Source organism: Ictalurus furcatus, chromosome 16 (assembly GCF_023375685.1).
Source record: "Ictalurus furcatus strain D&B chromosome 16, Billie_1.0, whole genome shotgun sequence".
In the NCBI taxonomy this organism is placed as follows: Eukaryota; Metazoa; Chordata; class Actinopteri; order Siluriformes; family Ictaluridae; genus Ictalurus; species Ictalurus furcatus.
This window is the reverse complement of record NC_071270.1, coordinates 23,660,998-23,677,659: the sequence shown is the minus strand read 5'-3', so window position 1 is coordinate 23,677,659 and position 16,662 is coordinate 23,660,998. Positions and strand designations below refer to the sequence as shown.

Below are 16,662 nucleotides of genomic sequence, written 5' to 3'. Positions count from 1 at the left end.
CGTACATTTCTTTTTTGGATAAACTGTGTTAACACTTTACACTAACAGTTAATGAATAATCATGCCCTAATACCTGAATTAATACTCACTTAAATATGAACTAATGATGAGTTCAGGCGTGAGCTAACCTTAACTACGACGTGAGTCTGATGAATTCATGTGTGAATAATGACCAACTTAATTACGTGTTAATACATGTTTGTTTGTTTGTTAGTTAATGTATTAATTAACACGTAGGAGTAAATTGTTTATATAATTTGCCGTATGCAGCTGCGTACACAAACATCATTGGACTGCGCTGGATTACTTTCATAATTTACACATTATCCTTATCGAACGTAGAAAGACGCACTAATAACAAACAACAATTTCACCTCAACCCGTTTCGCATCGTCCTCTATCCGTTTCTCTTCAAATCCCACTGTAGTACTAGTACGTGCTCCGGGTGACTCGGGACCAGGGCACTGCTCCTTTACCCCCAAGGGTGAAATTAATACAGCAACGTTTATTCATTTCGCAGACGCTATTATCCATCCATCCATCCATGCATCCATTTTCTATACCGCTTATCCTGCTGGGTCGCGGGGAACCTGGAGCCTATCCCAGGGAGCATGGGGCACAAGGCGGGGTACACCCTGGACGGGGTGCCAATCCATCGCAGGGCACAATCGCATACACACTCACACACCCGTTCATACACTACGGACACTTTGGACATGCCAATCAGCCTACAATGCCCTTTGGACTGGGGGAGGAAACCGGAGTACCCGGAGGAAACCCCCGGAGCACGGGGAGAACACGGCGGGAATCGAACCCGCATCCCGGGAGGTGTGAGGCGAACATGCTAACCGCTAAGCCACCGTGACGCTATTATCTATTAACGTTTAAACCCAGTGTCCTATACGATTATTTTCCAGTGATTTAGTCTTGTTTATTTTGATTCTTTACTGCGTCGATGTCGGTCCGGTCTCCCGGCTTTAAATCGTTATGAACAGTCACCCGTTTCTCTCTTGTGCTCTTGCTCATGTTTTGGGCCACTGCCCCTCAAAATGTCTGCGCACGGGTCGAGATGAAATTATCGGTGTTTATTATTAGTGCGTCTTTCCACGTTGGATAATAAACCATTTGAAATGATGCACGTTTAATTCATATTCTTTATTACAGAGTAGGTTTGGTTTAGTTTACTCCGACGTGTTAATTAATACATTAACTAACTAACATGTACTAAAGGTGGCTGTTATTCACGCATGAATTCATAAGACTCATGTTGTAGTTAAGGTTAGCTCTTCATTAGTTTGTGATTAGTTCATGCCTGAACTCATCATTAGTTAAGTATTAATTCAGGTATTAGTGCATGATTATTCATATACTGTTATGGTAAAGTGTTTCCTGAACAGTTCCTTTAAAGTCAGCTGCATATGACATGACGGGTTCTAAGGAAATGAACAGCTGAACCACTGACAGCCACTTAGCGTTAGCATTCCATTTCCAACACTTTATTTATTTATTTGTTTATTTATTTTTAGCCACCTTCTGTACTGCTCATTTATTATGTAAAGCTGCTGCTGGTTTATTCAGTGTTATACAAAGTTATGACTGACTGTCCTTCTGCTACAGGACAGGTTTAGACTTCCTTTAGGAAGTCGGTTGTCATAGGTTTGCAGGAGTTGCTGCAAGGCACACACACACACACACACACACACACACACACACACACACACATAAACAAACAAGATTAATGAGCATGGTTCAATTCTGCAGTTTTCTGCCTAGGGAAAAATACATACCTCCTTGAGACATTGTGTGTGTGTGTGTGTGTGTGTGTGTGTGTGTTCATACTAATCGATATGGCTAGCCAGTGTGTATGTATTAGCCTTGTGTGCCCTTTCCATGATTTCTGGTAATGGCCCTTGTGTAATTAAAAAAAAAAAAAAAGGAAAGCTTTTTGGCTTAGATGTCATGCTGAATGTACATGCTAGCAGATGCTAGCTCCTCATTTGCAATAAATGTAAATCACAGCATACTAATTAGAGGCTATTAGCATTCACCTTGCGCTAGTCATGTTAGCCGTCTCGATTTTATTTATTTAATTTCCTTAGACTACACCCCACACACGTACACACAGAGGCAGAACACTGTAGTGTAAATCTTTTCCGATTAAAACACCACAACTTTTCGGATTTACACCATCTAGACTTGTAGACTTTTAAACCATTGCCAAATATTTTTGATGTGTCCGTGCACGTGTCACATTAGCAGGAAAGAGACTGAGCTAATTACATTAAGCGTGTGCACATAAGCTAATACAGTAATACGATTAAATCAGCAGTAACTCACTATGTTCTACTAATTTTAACCAAATTTGCTTTCTTAGAAATGTCATAAAGGTCTACATATCTCAGGCGGTATATCTGCATGGTTGATAATTTAACTGTTAAACAAGATAAGTTAAGTTAAACAAGATATATTGTGACATAAAATGACAAAGCATAAGATTTGTGTAAAAAAAACAAAAAAACAAAAAAAAAATGCAATACAGTAAAAGCTCAACCTTGGTTACATCATGTCTACAAAAAATCCATTCAGAAAAATAACAAATATTAAGAACATGAGCTAAGAACTGAGGCTGAGTTAAGAAGAAGCTACACAGTATTATAATATATATTACATATAGAGTGGTGCAGGAATGAGTCCTAAAACCCGTAAATGAGTTAGCATTTTAGCGCTTCCGGTTCCATCGTCCCGAAGTCAATGGGTTTTTGGTAAAAAGCCTGAAATAAGGTCCGTGATATCTTCACGTTTTATTCTACTCTATAAAACACATCAGTAATACCCCACTCATGATTTTGTCAAGCTTTTAAGTGTCTTGAAAAAGGAGGTTGCTAACAAGTGGCTAAATGGGACTACAGACGTTGTTGGGGACATTAAGCGTCATCACGCCGAACAGGAGAACTCATCTACTACAGCCTCGTTGTGTTTATACTCGCATTCTTGCCAACGATTCCAACTCAAACTTTCCAACTTGTAGATTTATCAGTTTAGAGCATTTTCCGATCGTGATGTTTTTTAAATAAAGTTTGAAAGAGTTGTCGGAAACGTAGCGGTGGTGACGTTGAAGTCATGCGACCGCGGTGTAGTTCGTTTAGAGCCTCACTTTAGCTTTTTACTTCTGCCGATAGTATTTAGGCGTCAAAATTCATAAAAGTTTATAATAATAAGTCGTTACTGATCACGTATACATTATAGCAGAGTGAAATTTTTTTCTTTGCATACCCCAGAATGTCAGGAAGCTGGAGTCAGGGTGCAGAGTCAGCCATGATAGAGCGCCCCTGGAGCAGAGAGGGTTAAGGGCCTTGCTCAAGGGAGCAACAGTGGCAGTTTGGCAGTGCTGGGGCTTGAACCCCCGACCTTCTGATCAGTAACCCAGAGCCTTAAGAATCATTAACGTGATGGTTGGACACGGAGCTTATTTTCTGCAATAAAATCCAAAAAAAGTCATGGAAAAATCCTATTGGCTTTTTGTCGAGGGAACCACGGTGATGCTAACTTCCGGGTTGGCCTACAAAAATACGTCATCCGTGCAGCACTCTATAATATAGTTATAATCATTTTCTCAACCATAAACAAGTATAGCCCTTTTGATGTGCCATTAGTTCTGAATAGTGACTGGAGTAATGCTGTTATATACAGGTGCTACCCCATGATTCATTTAAATCATTTCCAGCTCTATTTGGACAGGATTAGATTCTCTGTTTGACGCAGGATGAGCACGTTTCTACGGGCTATTTTTCCTATGAACCAGGATGTTTTACTTCATGGTCGTATGTTGTTTTATACACTATATAGCCAAAAATATGTGGACACTTGAGTATTGAACGTCCCATTCCGCAACCATATTGATTCCCCTTTTACTGCTGTAACAGCCTCCACTCTTCAGGGAAGGCTTTCCACTAGATTTTGGAGCAGCTACAAGAGCGCAAGTGATCAGACACTGATAACGTTTGCGAAGGCCTGGTTGCGCAACTGTTATTTCAATTCATCCCAGAGGTGTTGAGTGCAGTTGGAATCAAGGTTCTTCCACACCAACCTTGGCAAAGCATGTCTTCATGGTTCTCAGTTTGTGCACAGAGGCATGCTGGAACATGTTTGAGCCCCTTAGTTCTGTCGAAGTTACGTCTTCACCAGCATACAAAGACATCGTAGATGTTCGTGTTCTTTCACTATGTATTAGTGGTTTAAATACAGAGAACATTACAGGATCATTTACAATTAGTTGAATTTATTTGGCAGAATCGAACATTGTATGATTAAAGAACTGACAGCAATATAGCCACACATCCATCCGTTTCCTGTAGCGCTTATCCTACACAGGGTTGCGGGGAGCCTGGGGACTAGGGATGGATGGGGTGCCAATCGCACACACACACACACACACACACACACACACACACACACACACACACACACACACTATGGATGCCTATCAGCCTATAATGCATGTGTTTGTACTGAGGGGAGGAAACTGGAGTACCCGGAGGAAGCCCCCGAAACACGGTGAGAGCATGTAAGCTCTGCACACACTGGGTGGAGGTGGGAATTGAACCCCCAGTCCCAGAGGTGCAAGGCAAACATGCTAACCACTAAGCCACTGTGCCCCCCTCCACTCATTCATTTATTTCTTAAAACAAAAAAAAACCCTAAAATTTACCTGATATTGTGGCATATGTGCGTATAAAATGGCTTTATACCTGTATCTGTCACTATAATAGTCAATTAAATCAGCCTGTGGTGTCATGCTTTTCAAATTTCTGATACGTATGCTAGGCAACTAAATACAGTAAGTAACAAAAACAAAAAACATTTTATTTTCCAATGCTGGAGGCAGCATCTGCGTGCAAAATTGGGAGAAAACTTATATCACGGCACTACAGTACAGAGTTGGCCAAAAAATAAGTAGGTAATTTGGTCAGGATGGAAATACAATCACAGAGGAGCTCCTGCAAAGGATGGAATTACCCCAGGTCCTTTTGTGTAAAGCAAATCCTGTACGAATAGTGCCAAATGTCTGTTTGGTTTTTTTTCTCCCTCCGTTTCTGAGAAAATGAGAAAATACCTTCTGCTTTAATCATTTTAGTGTAGCTTAGGATAGTTATCTTTTGTAAATTTACAAGGAAAACTAGGTGCTGTATTTATTCGCCTAGTTTTGGATGTATCCAGAGATTATTTAAAAACTCAATTGTAATGATAAATGGTCTTTATTTTTTTCCTGTTACTCTAATCGTCCTGGAGCGATGTCATTTAGAGTGTGGGATTTGAGCTGCAGTGCCGGTCTCGGAGTCTTCCTTCACTGCACAATCCGGTGTTTTCCCTGCTCTAACACAGCTGACTCAACTCATCGGCTCATTAACAAGCCCTTCAGGAGGTTAAAATGTGTGTGTCAGCGCAGGGAAACACTAAAATCTACACTGGAACAGGGACAAAATTGCAGAACACTGCTATACGTTATTGTTTGGGGCTGTTATTTGCTTAAATGTGTTTTGATTAGAGGTTTTATATTCTGGTGTGTCGGGTTTTTTTACGCAAGTCTTTTAATATGTTTAGCAGTGTATGTTTTTACAGATACACTTGGCATTTGGTTCTGAAATGGCTTTGAAGTTACAAGCCCTGTTTCAGCAGTTCTGTTTATGTAAATGCTAAAAGTTCAGTACTCAAAAAAAAAAAAAACAGGTCAGAAACATGAATTATGAATGTGTCTCCTTCTTTTAATTCTGTAACACTGGGCCAGATTTAACGGAACTGTTTCTTTAAGACAGTTGGCGTGGTTCCATACCCATAGATAAAGGTTACGAGTGCGGCATCTGATAATCTGTTCAACTTGGTCCTTACCAGCGTTCACTGCATCACATCACAGAATCAATACATTGATTCTGATTGGTTTCTGTCCTTCCCGCCCCAAATTGCCTCATACAGACAATGGAGAGCGATAAGATGATGTCGAATAGCATAGCATAGAACTGGGTGCATGGGATAATCAGGGTGAAAATACGTATAACAGTCAGTAGTGCACTAGAGGGACCGACTCACAGAAAAACCGATAGACCTTTTTCATTGAGACTTTAGATGGAGGGTAGATTAGCTGACCTTGGATCAGTGTGTCCTAAAATGAAGCATAAAGCAGCTGATCTCAGATCAGTGAGTCTCATTAGGACACTACAGAAGCAATGAGCCATTAGGGAGGGGTGTATATTAGCTGGCCTCAGATCAACAAATCCTCAAATGCACAGCTGTTGATTTGAATGCAAAAGCTGATCTCATAGCAGTATGTCGTAAAATGGACCGTTGAAGCAGCTGATCTCAGATCAGTGAGTTCTCAAATTGAGAATGCAGCAGCTGATCACAATCCTTAGAAGGTGTCTAAATGGGCCGATCTCAGATCAGTACGTTTTAAAATGATGTGTAAAGCAGCTGATCTGAGAACAGTGAGTCCTCAGGCTGAGCAAGTACCAGGCACTGCCAGGGAAGTAAAGCAAGTGTACTTTATCAGTGAGTTCTCAAATGCACAGAACAGCTGTGGAATGCTAATGAGTCTTAAAATGGAGTGAAGCAGCTGATCTCAGATCAGTGAGTCCTTAGAGGAGCATATGTTAGTTAATACAACTCAGATTAGGAGTCCTACAGTGAAGCTTGACGCAGATGAACTCAGCACAGCAGCTGATCTCAGGTCAGGTGAGTCTGCACGAGGACAGTATAGAATCAGGATCAGAGAGTGTATAATAATTAGCTGACGTCAGATCAGTAAATACTCAAATGCACAGACTTGAATGCAGAAGCTGATCTCGTATTAGCATGTCATGAAAAGTGAGGGAAAAAACAGCTGACCTCAAATCAGTGAATCCTCAAAATAAGTGTATAACAGCTGATCTCAGGTCAGTGAGTCTTTACACAGACTGTTCTTTAGCTGATCCCAGTTCAGTGAGTCTTCGGATGGGCACAAACATCAGCTAATCTGTGAGACCTCAGAACAGTATACAGGCAGCTGATCTCAGATTAGTAAGTAAGTGTGAGTCTACATTACCTGACCTCAGTGACCAGCTCATCTCAGTACAGTAGCTGATCTCAGATCAGTAAATTCTCCAAGTGTGTGTATTGTGGCTGACCTGAGAGCAGTGACTCCTAAAATGGAGTGCACATCAGCTGATCTCAGTTCAGTAGTTTCTCTGAGACTGTTTCTAACACCTGACCTGAGATTAGTGAGTTCTAAACTGACCCAATGACAGATCAGTGTGTGCTCAGCTTTTCTGGTCATTTTTAAAAAATTTTGAATTGTGCATCAAAGAGCTGATTTTAGCCATGTTCGGCACGTCGGTTTTGCCACGTCTATAATATGATTCCAAAGCCATACCTAAAGCTAATTAAAAGCAAGCGTCATAGGTGTATTGGCTGGCCTTGACCTAATGATTTACAGCCCTTTTTCTGTTTTCGTTTCCTGACGATTTCAAACCGAATAACCATTTCCTGGCGTCAAAATAGAACGGCCAAAAAGTACACGGATCATCCCAGAGAGCCCAGATCCAAAATCAGTAAGTCCTCAGATGGACCTTTTTATAGCAGCTGACCACAGATTAGTGATTCTTCAGACAGTAGTTGATCTCGGATCAAGGCAGGGAGGGGCGGCGCTGATGATGACAGCAGGATGCAAGGACGATGACGTTCCAGGGATGAAGGTTACCCGTCACAGTGTTTGCATGTTGCCAGAGCAGAAAAAAAAACAACAACGTGAAAGGAGAATGAATGAAGGAGTCAAAGACAAGAGGATGTCGAGTATCACTCTGAAACCTCAAAATTCCACTGGGCCATTAATATTGCACAGTGACACTGTAAAGCCGTGTGTGTGTGTGTGTATGTGTGTGTGTGTGATTCTGCTACTCCACTGCTGTTAAAGTGTGTGTGTGTGTGGGGTGTGTTTGTGTGTGTGCTGTAACTGATGCCTGTGTGTGCAGCAGTCCATGCACCACCTGCTGTGTCTCGAAGCCTCAGAGGAACATTAGAGAAAGCTCCAGGATGCGCGTGTCTCATTTATCCAGCAAAACACAACTGCTCCTGCTCTGTTAGCGAAGGTCATCCAGAAACACTCACCGTTTTTATATCAGCCGATGACTCAAAACAGAGTTGTAGTTTTAATGGTATTGGCCGATGCTGGGACAAAGTACGCTGTGCCAAATTGGCAGCCAGGATGAACACTACATCTAATGCCAAAGAGCAGTTAATATTAATGTAGTATACTCTATAAGTATGTGTAAGAGTGTGTGTGTATGTGTGTGTGTGTGTGTGTGTTTGTGAAATGAATTGAATGAATGACTGAACGATGTGATGATTCATTTGTCTGTTTTGTTTTCCCTCCTTTCCTGTGTGTCTCAACCCAACCCAATAGAGCGCGAAAGTAAGTGCCTCGTGCCTCCAGATAAACACCTGCCATGTGCATGCGTCTGAAAGCTCGTCTTTCTACCCCGACAGTCTGAACACACCGAAATGGCACTCCCTCATTTGATAAGTGAAATTCATTCTGGATTTGTTTCTTCTTCATTATTACTGTTTCCGTAACGGACACCTCGGGTCCGCTTTCTACTGCGCCATTCCTATATTTCAATATTAACGCTTTTTTATTTATTTATTAATTTGTTTATTTATTTTCCCTCCATAGCTGACACATTCACGTTCACAGGACTGCCCATGCAAACACACGTTTCTTAAACCTTTGGTTATAAATGTATACAATTTATATACACATGTAATCAAATTAAACAGCCACGATATGTTTGCTTCCTCAGTTTTGCACTTGAGCCTCAACAGTAATACTCTATGGCTGAAGTAATGGAAGTCTATCTCACCCAAAACCCTTTTTTTTTCTTTTATTGTAAATATCTGCCAGCTAACAAGCCCTCTAGTTGCCACTTCTTGCAGTTTAAAGGCGAATCCAATAAGCATCAATTGACTGGAGACACCCTAGAACGTCAGTTATTTTGCCAGCTAGGACCTGGCTTAGTGAATCGGTCTACAAAATGGGATCCTGAGTAACATAAAAGCGCTCAAATCCCTTCAAGGCCACAGCCATCTGAGTCCAAGTGAGCAAAATTGTGTCTCTGGATGGGAGGGATTGCATTACTTTCCCCTGTCGATCACAGCCACGCTAGCCAATCGTGGTTGTTTCCAATACTGGCTCGTGTATGCGGAAGAGGATAGATAGCGCTTTTTTTTTTCTCTCTTTTTGACTGTTTAACGACCCTGTAATGTAGCATGTCCAGCTTTTCAAGCTTTTCATGTCTCAGATGAAGCATGTGTTAGCTTTCACAATCCCTGATTTGTAGCTGTCATAACTGTGATTAAGGAAGGGAGAGTTGGCTAGTGGGTAGGAAGTACCCGATCGACCAAATTAGGGAGAAAATGAGGTTAGTGGGGTCTTTTTTTTTTTTTTTTTTTTTTTTTTTTTGGTCAGTGATCATCTTTGATTTGACCTCTAAATATATGTCTGGTTTTTTTTTTTTTTTTTTTTTTTGTGGTCTGCACTGCAAAAAAACGATCTTAGCGAGTGAAAATATCTTGAATACCGGCAAATTGATCTAATATGTCTTATTATGAGATTATGTAAATCAAATATAATATTACTCAGCTTCTTATTTACTTAACTCTATTAGCAGATCATTTTTGCTTCTTTCTAGAAGTAAATGCTTCAAAATTAGAAATAGTTTGATTTGCCAATATAACAAGACTATTTCATGCTTTAAATTATTATTTATTTATTTATTTATTTATTTATTTTAATCTAGGTTTAATAATCATAGATCAGGTTTACTGTAATCATATAATAGGAAATACTAGATACATTCGATTATATTGAAGATATTTTCACTTTAGTTTGACATTTTGAATAGGAACTCTGGGGGTTTTTTTTCCTTCGTTAAAAAGTTCACTTTAGAAGTGTACACACTGCAGCGAATGACTTTTTCACATTTTTTTTTTCTACACGTCTCTGTGCTCACTAACAAACTCAAAAGCTTACTAAAAAGCTTCAGTTGATGCGGATGATAATATAGATTTATACTTCAAACTGCGATTTGTGAATACAACTCCTCTCTGCTATTTCGCACATCATTTATTTGAAAATGAGCTTATGTCGCTTAAAGAATGCCATTTAAAAAAAAAAAATACAAAATCTGATATGTATTTACTGAAAAGATCTTAGGTGAGATAAACTTCCATTACACTCGAGTGCAGCACTAAAGAAGAAAATTAGATTGTGTAGATTAGATTTCCACCGAACCATTCAGTTAACACCTCCCAGACCAACACACTCCACAGATCACACTATTGACCCCTTTTTTTTTTTTCTTTTTTTTTTTGCACCTTATTCCAAATGAATTTCAATTATGAATGACGGAGGGTGTTTTTCCTACCATTGCTGCATGAGTGTGATGATCTGAATCCTTTAATCAGGTAGCTGCTGATTAAAACTCGGGTTTGCTTCCATGAACCAAAGGTTGACTGCTATAAAGCTCTGCACTTTCTCTCCTGTCTAATTACACGCATTTAGCAACCTTATTATACATAAATAAAAAATAAAATAAACTATAGTGGTTCATCTTTGGGCTCATGGAACCAGGTGTGCACCTGGAGCTCCATCTGCCTTTAACTTTCCTTCCATACTTTCCTCTTCGGTGGCCCGGAGTGTCCCGAGAGCCAAGAGAAGGGCACCATACTGACCTGGACTTGTGGAATTTCATAACTTCCTGTGTGGACAGGAAGTGCTGTGGACTGTATGTCGTATTGAAGGGCTGCGTAACGTTTATGGCCAGTCTTGCAGATGAAGGGAATGAGGACTGGAGGCTCTGTGACTCAGAATGTTTGCGTGTGTGTTCGTGTGTGTTCGTGTGTGTTCGTGTGTGTTCGTGTGTGTTCGTGTGTGTGCGTGTGTGTGCGTGTGTGTGCGCGTGCATTTGAAGGTCAGAATTTGCCTGAGAGATACCCTTGCATGTCCTCATCCCTTTCCTAAATCCACATCATTCCGCTTTTGAGCCAAAACGAGCAGCTTTCTCTCTCAGCCAGCAGGAACCGGCTCACTCGAGCAGCTCTGTAAATTAGATACCAGGATAAACTCGAATAAACTTGAACGCAGCACATTTGAGCGCATCCTCACTGCATTGCTGTCCCCTGATTTAACCGTTTCCATTTACTGAACCGCTATGTAGTAATGTTTTATGCTATAAGACCACAAAATTAATGGCGCTTGAACTCCAACACCTATTAAATCCGGACGTAAACCTTGTAGGTGGTCAGTAACTCCAGAACATACCTAATGGTTTATGAGAGCCCTTTCTCTCTGATTCAGGTTTGAAATGACTCGGGAGAGCTGTTCTTCTCACAGACACGCGAAGTTCAAAATGGCCACCACTCTCGTCTCTCCCGTCTTTCGGATGAGACGTTAAACCGAGATCCTGACTCTCTGTGGTCATTAAAAATCCCAGGACACTTCTCGTAAAGAGTAGGGGTATAACACTGGTGTCCTGGCAAAATTCCCCCATTGGCCCTTATCTATCATGTCCCCCTAATAATCTCCATCCCTGAATTGGCTACATCACCTTCTCCTCTCCACTAATAGCTGGTGTGTGGTGGGCGTTCTGGCACGCTATGGCTGCCGTCGCATCATCCAGGTGGATGCTACACACTGGTGGTGGGTGAAGGGATCCCACCCCCCATACAGTGTAAAGCACTATATAAATCTAAAGTATTATTATTATTATTATTAATAATAATAATAATAATAAACAGGATTAAAGGGATGTTAAGAAGACAAGAAAAAAAATCAAACGTACACAACTTATGACAAATATAGTCAATCATAAGCAAACCTCTGAGATGTTTGCCGTCCAAAATTTGCTTGTTTCGTTTTGCTCTAGAGCAGCGAGGCTAATGTAGCTAACGTGATGTCACTCAGACTTGCCGATGTGGTTTAGGACACAGAATTAGAGTTAGACTGTACTCGATCAAAATTAATAGAATAAAACTCTATAGCGACAGCCATGTTGGATGACCAGAATCATCTTTTTTCCCATGGTGCAATTTGCTGTTGTTTTACTACAAGCTATAACTATTATTTGCATCACTCAAGTACCAAGACATTTACTGTAAATTGGAAATTTTCTCTTATTCTAATTCAAATGTCTGGTGTTGGAGTAGAAGGTGACAGCCCAATTTTATGGCACATTAGATCAGGAAACCCGATTAGTCTCCCCTGTCCAAGAAGCTTCCACAATTGTCCTGTTTTTTTTTTTTTGTTGTTGCAGTGTGGTGATGTTGGCGACCACTACTGGCACTTCCCGTAATTACAGCTCAGGGTTTCTGCAAACCAATCTCTCTGAAATTGCTCCATCTGGGCCAGTCCACCCTCTATTTCCCCCAAGCTCTCTCTGATCTGTGTCATCAAATTCACACACACACACTAATTAGAACATTTGGAGCAAATCTCTTCTCAAAAATCAATCCCCGAACTCGCCTTCAAAACAAAAACACAAAATGTGTAGATGTGTTCCAGCCCTTCAACAGCCCTCCCCCCCCACCCCCCCAAAGTGGTGTAAAGGCCACTTAAGCAGCCAAGTGCCTGGCAAACGCTAGCACATAACTCAAAGTGCATTACAGCCCCCTGCTCGCTTTTCTGCTTTCCATGCCCTTGAGGATGAAAGGGGACTGCACTTGCTTTAGTTATGATAAGGAGCTCAGAGGAAGTGTAATTAAATGGAAGATTTGAATAATTAATGGAAGCTGTATAGATCAGGTTGAGTGGGTTGGTTTAGCAAAGAAAAAAAAAAAACAAGCTACGTATAAGCTACCTAAAAGGTTTTGTAGAAATTAATTCATTGTTTTTTGGGGGTTTTTTATTTGTTTTTTTTTTTTGGTGCCAGATTCAAGGGTCGTATTGATCAGATGTCTCAGTTTTTGCCTCGGATAATCCTACACCTGCAGTGTGATCACTGTGAAGGCAGAATCTGTGTTCTAGGGCTTGGACCAAAACTACACGGCATTCACTATGGGTCGACCGATTTTACCGATACCGAAAAAAACAATTACGGAAAACTAAGTCAGGCAATGCCTGCCCATAACAGATTAATCAACATAGCACTCAAAGTAAAATATTGCTGAACTTTGTTACAAAAATAAACAATACTGACTGCACCATGAAAATGTACTGTACTTTTTTTTTTTATTATTAAATAAATATATAAATAATAATATATATTAACTCTTAATAAATATAAAAGGAACTAAAAGATATTCATCCAAACCAAAACGTAACACTCCAAATAACAAAGAACAGTAGAGACATCCAAAATGAATCAAAAAACACTTCAAATAACACGACAAATTTTGTCAGTGATGGTTTTTTATTTCACCTCTAGAGGCCACTCTTGTACAGCATAATGACTCTTCTCAGCCGCTCACACAACGGACGCAACCGAGAAAAACTATCAGTGTGGATTTTTGCCGACAACCGATAGCTCCAGCAATCAGTTATCGGTGCCGATCGGTCGACCTCTACTATGAAGTGCACTGTTTTAATATTTAATGGGCGAACACTATCTAGAGCATTCATGAGCTGAATTTAGCTGTAGTTCGGAATTAGGTGTAACACTAACTGTTAATCTAACTAATCTGTTTAGAGCTCCAAATAGTCATATCTATACCTGTATTCAGGTTTAACTTCGAAGTGGGCGTGGCCTAAACCGTAAACACTGGGGGCGGGACCCAGAGGTAGAAATGTCAGCACTGTCAGCATGGTGTGTGAATTCTGACTCTGACAGTTCTCCATCACTCAACTACAGAGTTTTAAATCTCGCCCACACAGTTTTTACTATTTAAAAAATAAATAAATTTCATTGCTTCTAGTTCCCATAATATAAACTTGTAACCTACTTTAAGCTTCCCTGAGCACCCCAGTCACCCTGATCCCGTGACAGCACCTTTCTAGAAAACAGTCAAATAGTGCACCTCCTATTCGTATCTGTCTTCGTACGTGGTTAGGGTGCATTACCTAAACTAATATCTCTAATAGGAACAGATACTGATTGAAAGATTTAAAGGGGACACCAGACCTATGTAGTGAATGAGATGCGGTTTGGGACAAAGTGAATTAGTCATGAAAACAGCAAGAGATTTTTAATTTTTTTTTCTTTCTCACGCACCATTTTTCAGCACCGTTCACCATCATATTAGTAAGAAATGAAACTTGGAAGTAGTGGAGACGTTTGTGCAAGCATTGGGCTCCAAGTCTTAGAATGCAATGCAGCTGTACAACACAAGTGTGCTCTACGAGATGACTAGCACGAGTGCATCGATGGCAGGATTAGCGTGAAAGTTGACGCTTCGGAAGCTGATCTGATAGAGCAGCAGGTACAGGTGAGGAAGTGAGAGAGCTTGGCAGACTAAAGGACTAAAGCGGGGGGAGACTAAAGGACTAAAACCTTACATTGTGGGTAATTTAGAAAACCAAACATCTCAACGAAATACGTTTAGACTCGAAAGATCCGTTCAGAATTTCATTCTAAAATAAATCTTCTACGCCTCTGGAGATTGCTTGTTAATTCAGAATTGATTTTTCATTTAAGGTGTGTGTGGGGGGTGAAAATAAACAAACCGGTTGGTGGAGGTATTTTTATTTATTTATTTATTTTCGGTGGTCATCTTATCACCTGCCCTCGTTGACCATGATCACGAATACTACAGGACAGTCCCCAGGCCGCCTCCCAGATTAGGGTTTATGGGTAAGATCCGCTGCAGTGGATTCAAAATTGGACACTTGCATGCTCTCAGGCCGCCATGCTCCGCCCCCTTCCTCCCTGCAAGCCTTGCATCTTCCTTCCATTTCCTCCTGTGCATGTCCCTGGACTGCTTCTGCCTTCAGATTAATGTACATGCCTTGCCAGTGGACATCCTAAAGACTGTGAAAGTAATTTTCTTTTAACCTGATCACTGACCACTTGCCTGTATTGGGCTCAGATTAAGAAGTGTTAAAATGGAGCAACGGAAGCTGAATGACCAAGCGAACTCTCTAGTGGACCTCGCAAAGGTAAGAGTGACCACAAACCCCGCCTTCCCTTCCTGCCACACCTTTCTCCAATGATTCAGTTGATGTGAGATGATCTATGAGTGGGTGTTTCTCCTGCATGCTGTAGAGACTTTTTAGCTTGATAACGAAAGATGTGTGAGTCTACAGGTGTCAAATGAACAGCTCTTTATGTCTTGAGTCTCGCTCTTGGTGTGTTTAGTGTTTTAGTGTCTTGTTGGAGGTTTCTACGTCCTTTCTCTCTTGTTTTGTTCAGTCGCGTACCTTTTCATTGTTTTGTCTCTCCGTTGTCCGATACGTGATTCTAACACAGCTAGGAAGTGGGTTTTTTTTTTTTTGTTCGTTTTTTTTGTTGTTGTTTTTTAGCAAAAAGATGTGACACAACTCGCGGAGTAGCAGGCACGCTGCCCGCCTGACTCGGCAGAAATCACACGGCAAACTGGGAAAGCAGACGCTCGGAGAGCTGATGAATCAGCTCAAACACAGACCCCCTCCTTCTCGCGCTCTCCCTCATTCTCTCTGAGCTCTGACATTCAGTCGACCCCATCGGTCACGTCCCAGTTAGTCGTGTCCAGCCTCTATGCCGTGTGAGTCATTAGCTAATGTTACCCTGTCGTCTCCTTTCTCGTGCCACGCGTCCAGGAGAAATGTAAGAGGGTGACATTGAGCGAGCGAGGCAGCGAGGCGGAACTCAGACTCGTTCACGCCATCTTTTTCTTGCTGCCACGGTTGCCTCTCTCCATCAGAGGGCGACGTAGCATTAATCCTGACGGGTGATGCTGCCACCGGCAGAAGCCTTGTATAATGAAGCTTAAAATAACTCTGGCAGCTGCGCAACTTCAGACTCCTTTAGTCAGCTTTCTGCAATAAAAGCCTCCCTGATGAGCCGAGCATCCTCCTCCTCCTCCTCCTCCTCCTTTTTGTAATCGGTGCAGTTTAATTTAGTTCTTAAAGCCAAAAATGCTCTGAATGCAACTAAATGTATAAGGTAAGTAACAAAAAACCCTGCGAGAGTCCTTTGCTTTCTTAGGCAGTGGTTATGCTGTCATGATTGATGGTCCGTGACGTTAAAGACCTCAGGGAATCTTCTGACTGAACGCCGTCTCCATCCTTCCACAAATGAGAAGAATGTGGCGAATGTTGCATGGAGGTTGCGCTAGTGTTGCGAATCCCAGCTGCAGCGAAATCTGCATCCTGGTCGGATTTGGAAGTGATTAGAGAGCCTCTAGAGAAAGATCTTGGATGCGTAGATCAGGCTTCGTCACGTCTCTGTGATTATTTGATGGGCGAGGAGTAATCGACGGATCAGACTCCACTGCAGTGCGAGGTGATCGAACGAGCAGGCAGGATGTGTAGCAGAGCGTTTCTCACTGAAACTCCATTAAAGCTGCAGAAAAGTGGGCTGAAAAATGTCCTGGTTTTGCCAAGTGACAGGCCTGACTGGGGCCAACCGTTAAATCCAGTCAGCCAATCACGTGCTTCGATATGGCATCCACAGCATAATGTGGCTCACGTTAAGTAGGTTTTAATTACACAAAATAGTAGTTTGA

At 41.3% G+C, this 16,662-nt stretch overlaps 1 protein-coding gene across 3 annotated transcripts in view; it reads left to right on the top strand.

The window, feature by feature from the left end:
* Window positions 1-16,662, top strand: part of kcnn2 (potassium calcium-activated channel subfamily N member 2) — a 51,268-nt gene that overhangs the window by 32,753 nt on the left and 1,853 nt on the right. The window contains exons 7-8 of one of the 3 annotated variants that reach the window (XM_053645294.1): window positions 8,432-8,440; window positions 15,046-15,115. The exons of 1 other annotated variant lie outside the window; for it this stretch is intronic. In XM_053645294.1, the coding sequence (XP_053501269.1) occupies window positions 8,432-8,440; window positions 15,046-15,115 (79 nt within the window). Of the gene's footprint in view, window positions 1-3,278; window positions 3,441-8,431; window positions 8,441-15,045; window positions 15,116-16,662 lie in introns of those variants that run through there. One more of the 3 variants, XM_053645292.1, reaches the window with a different exon arrangement.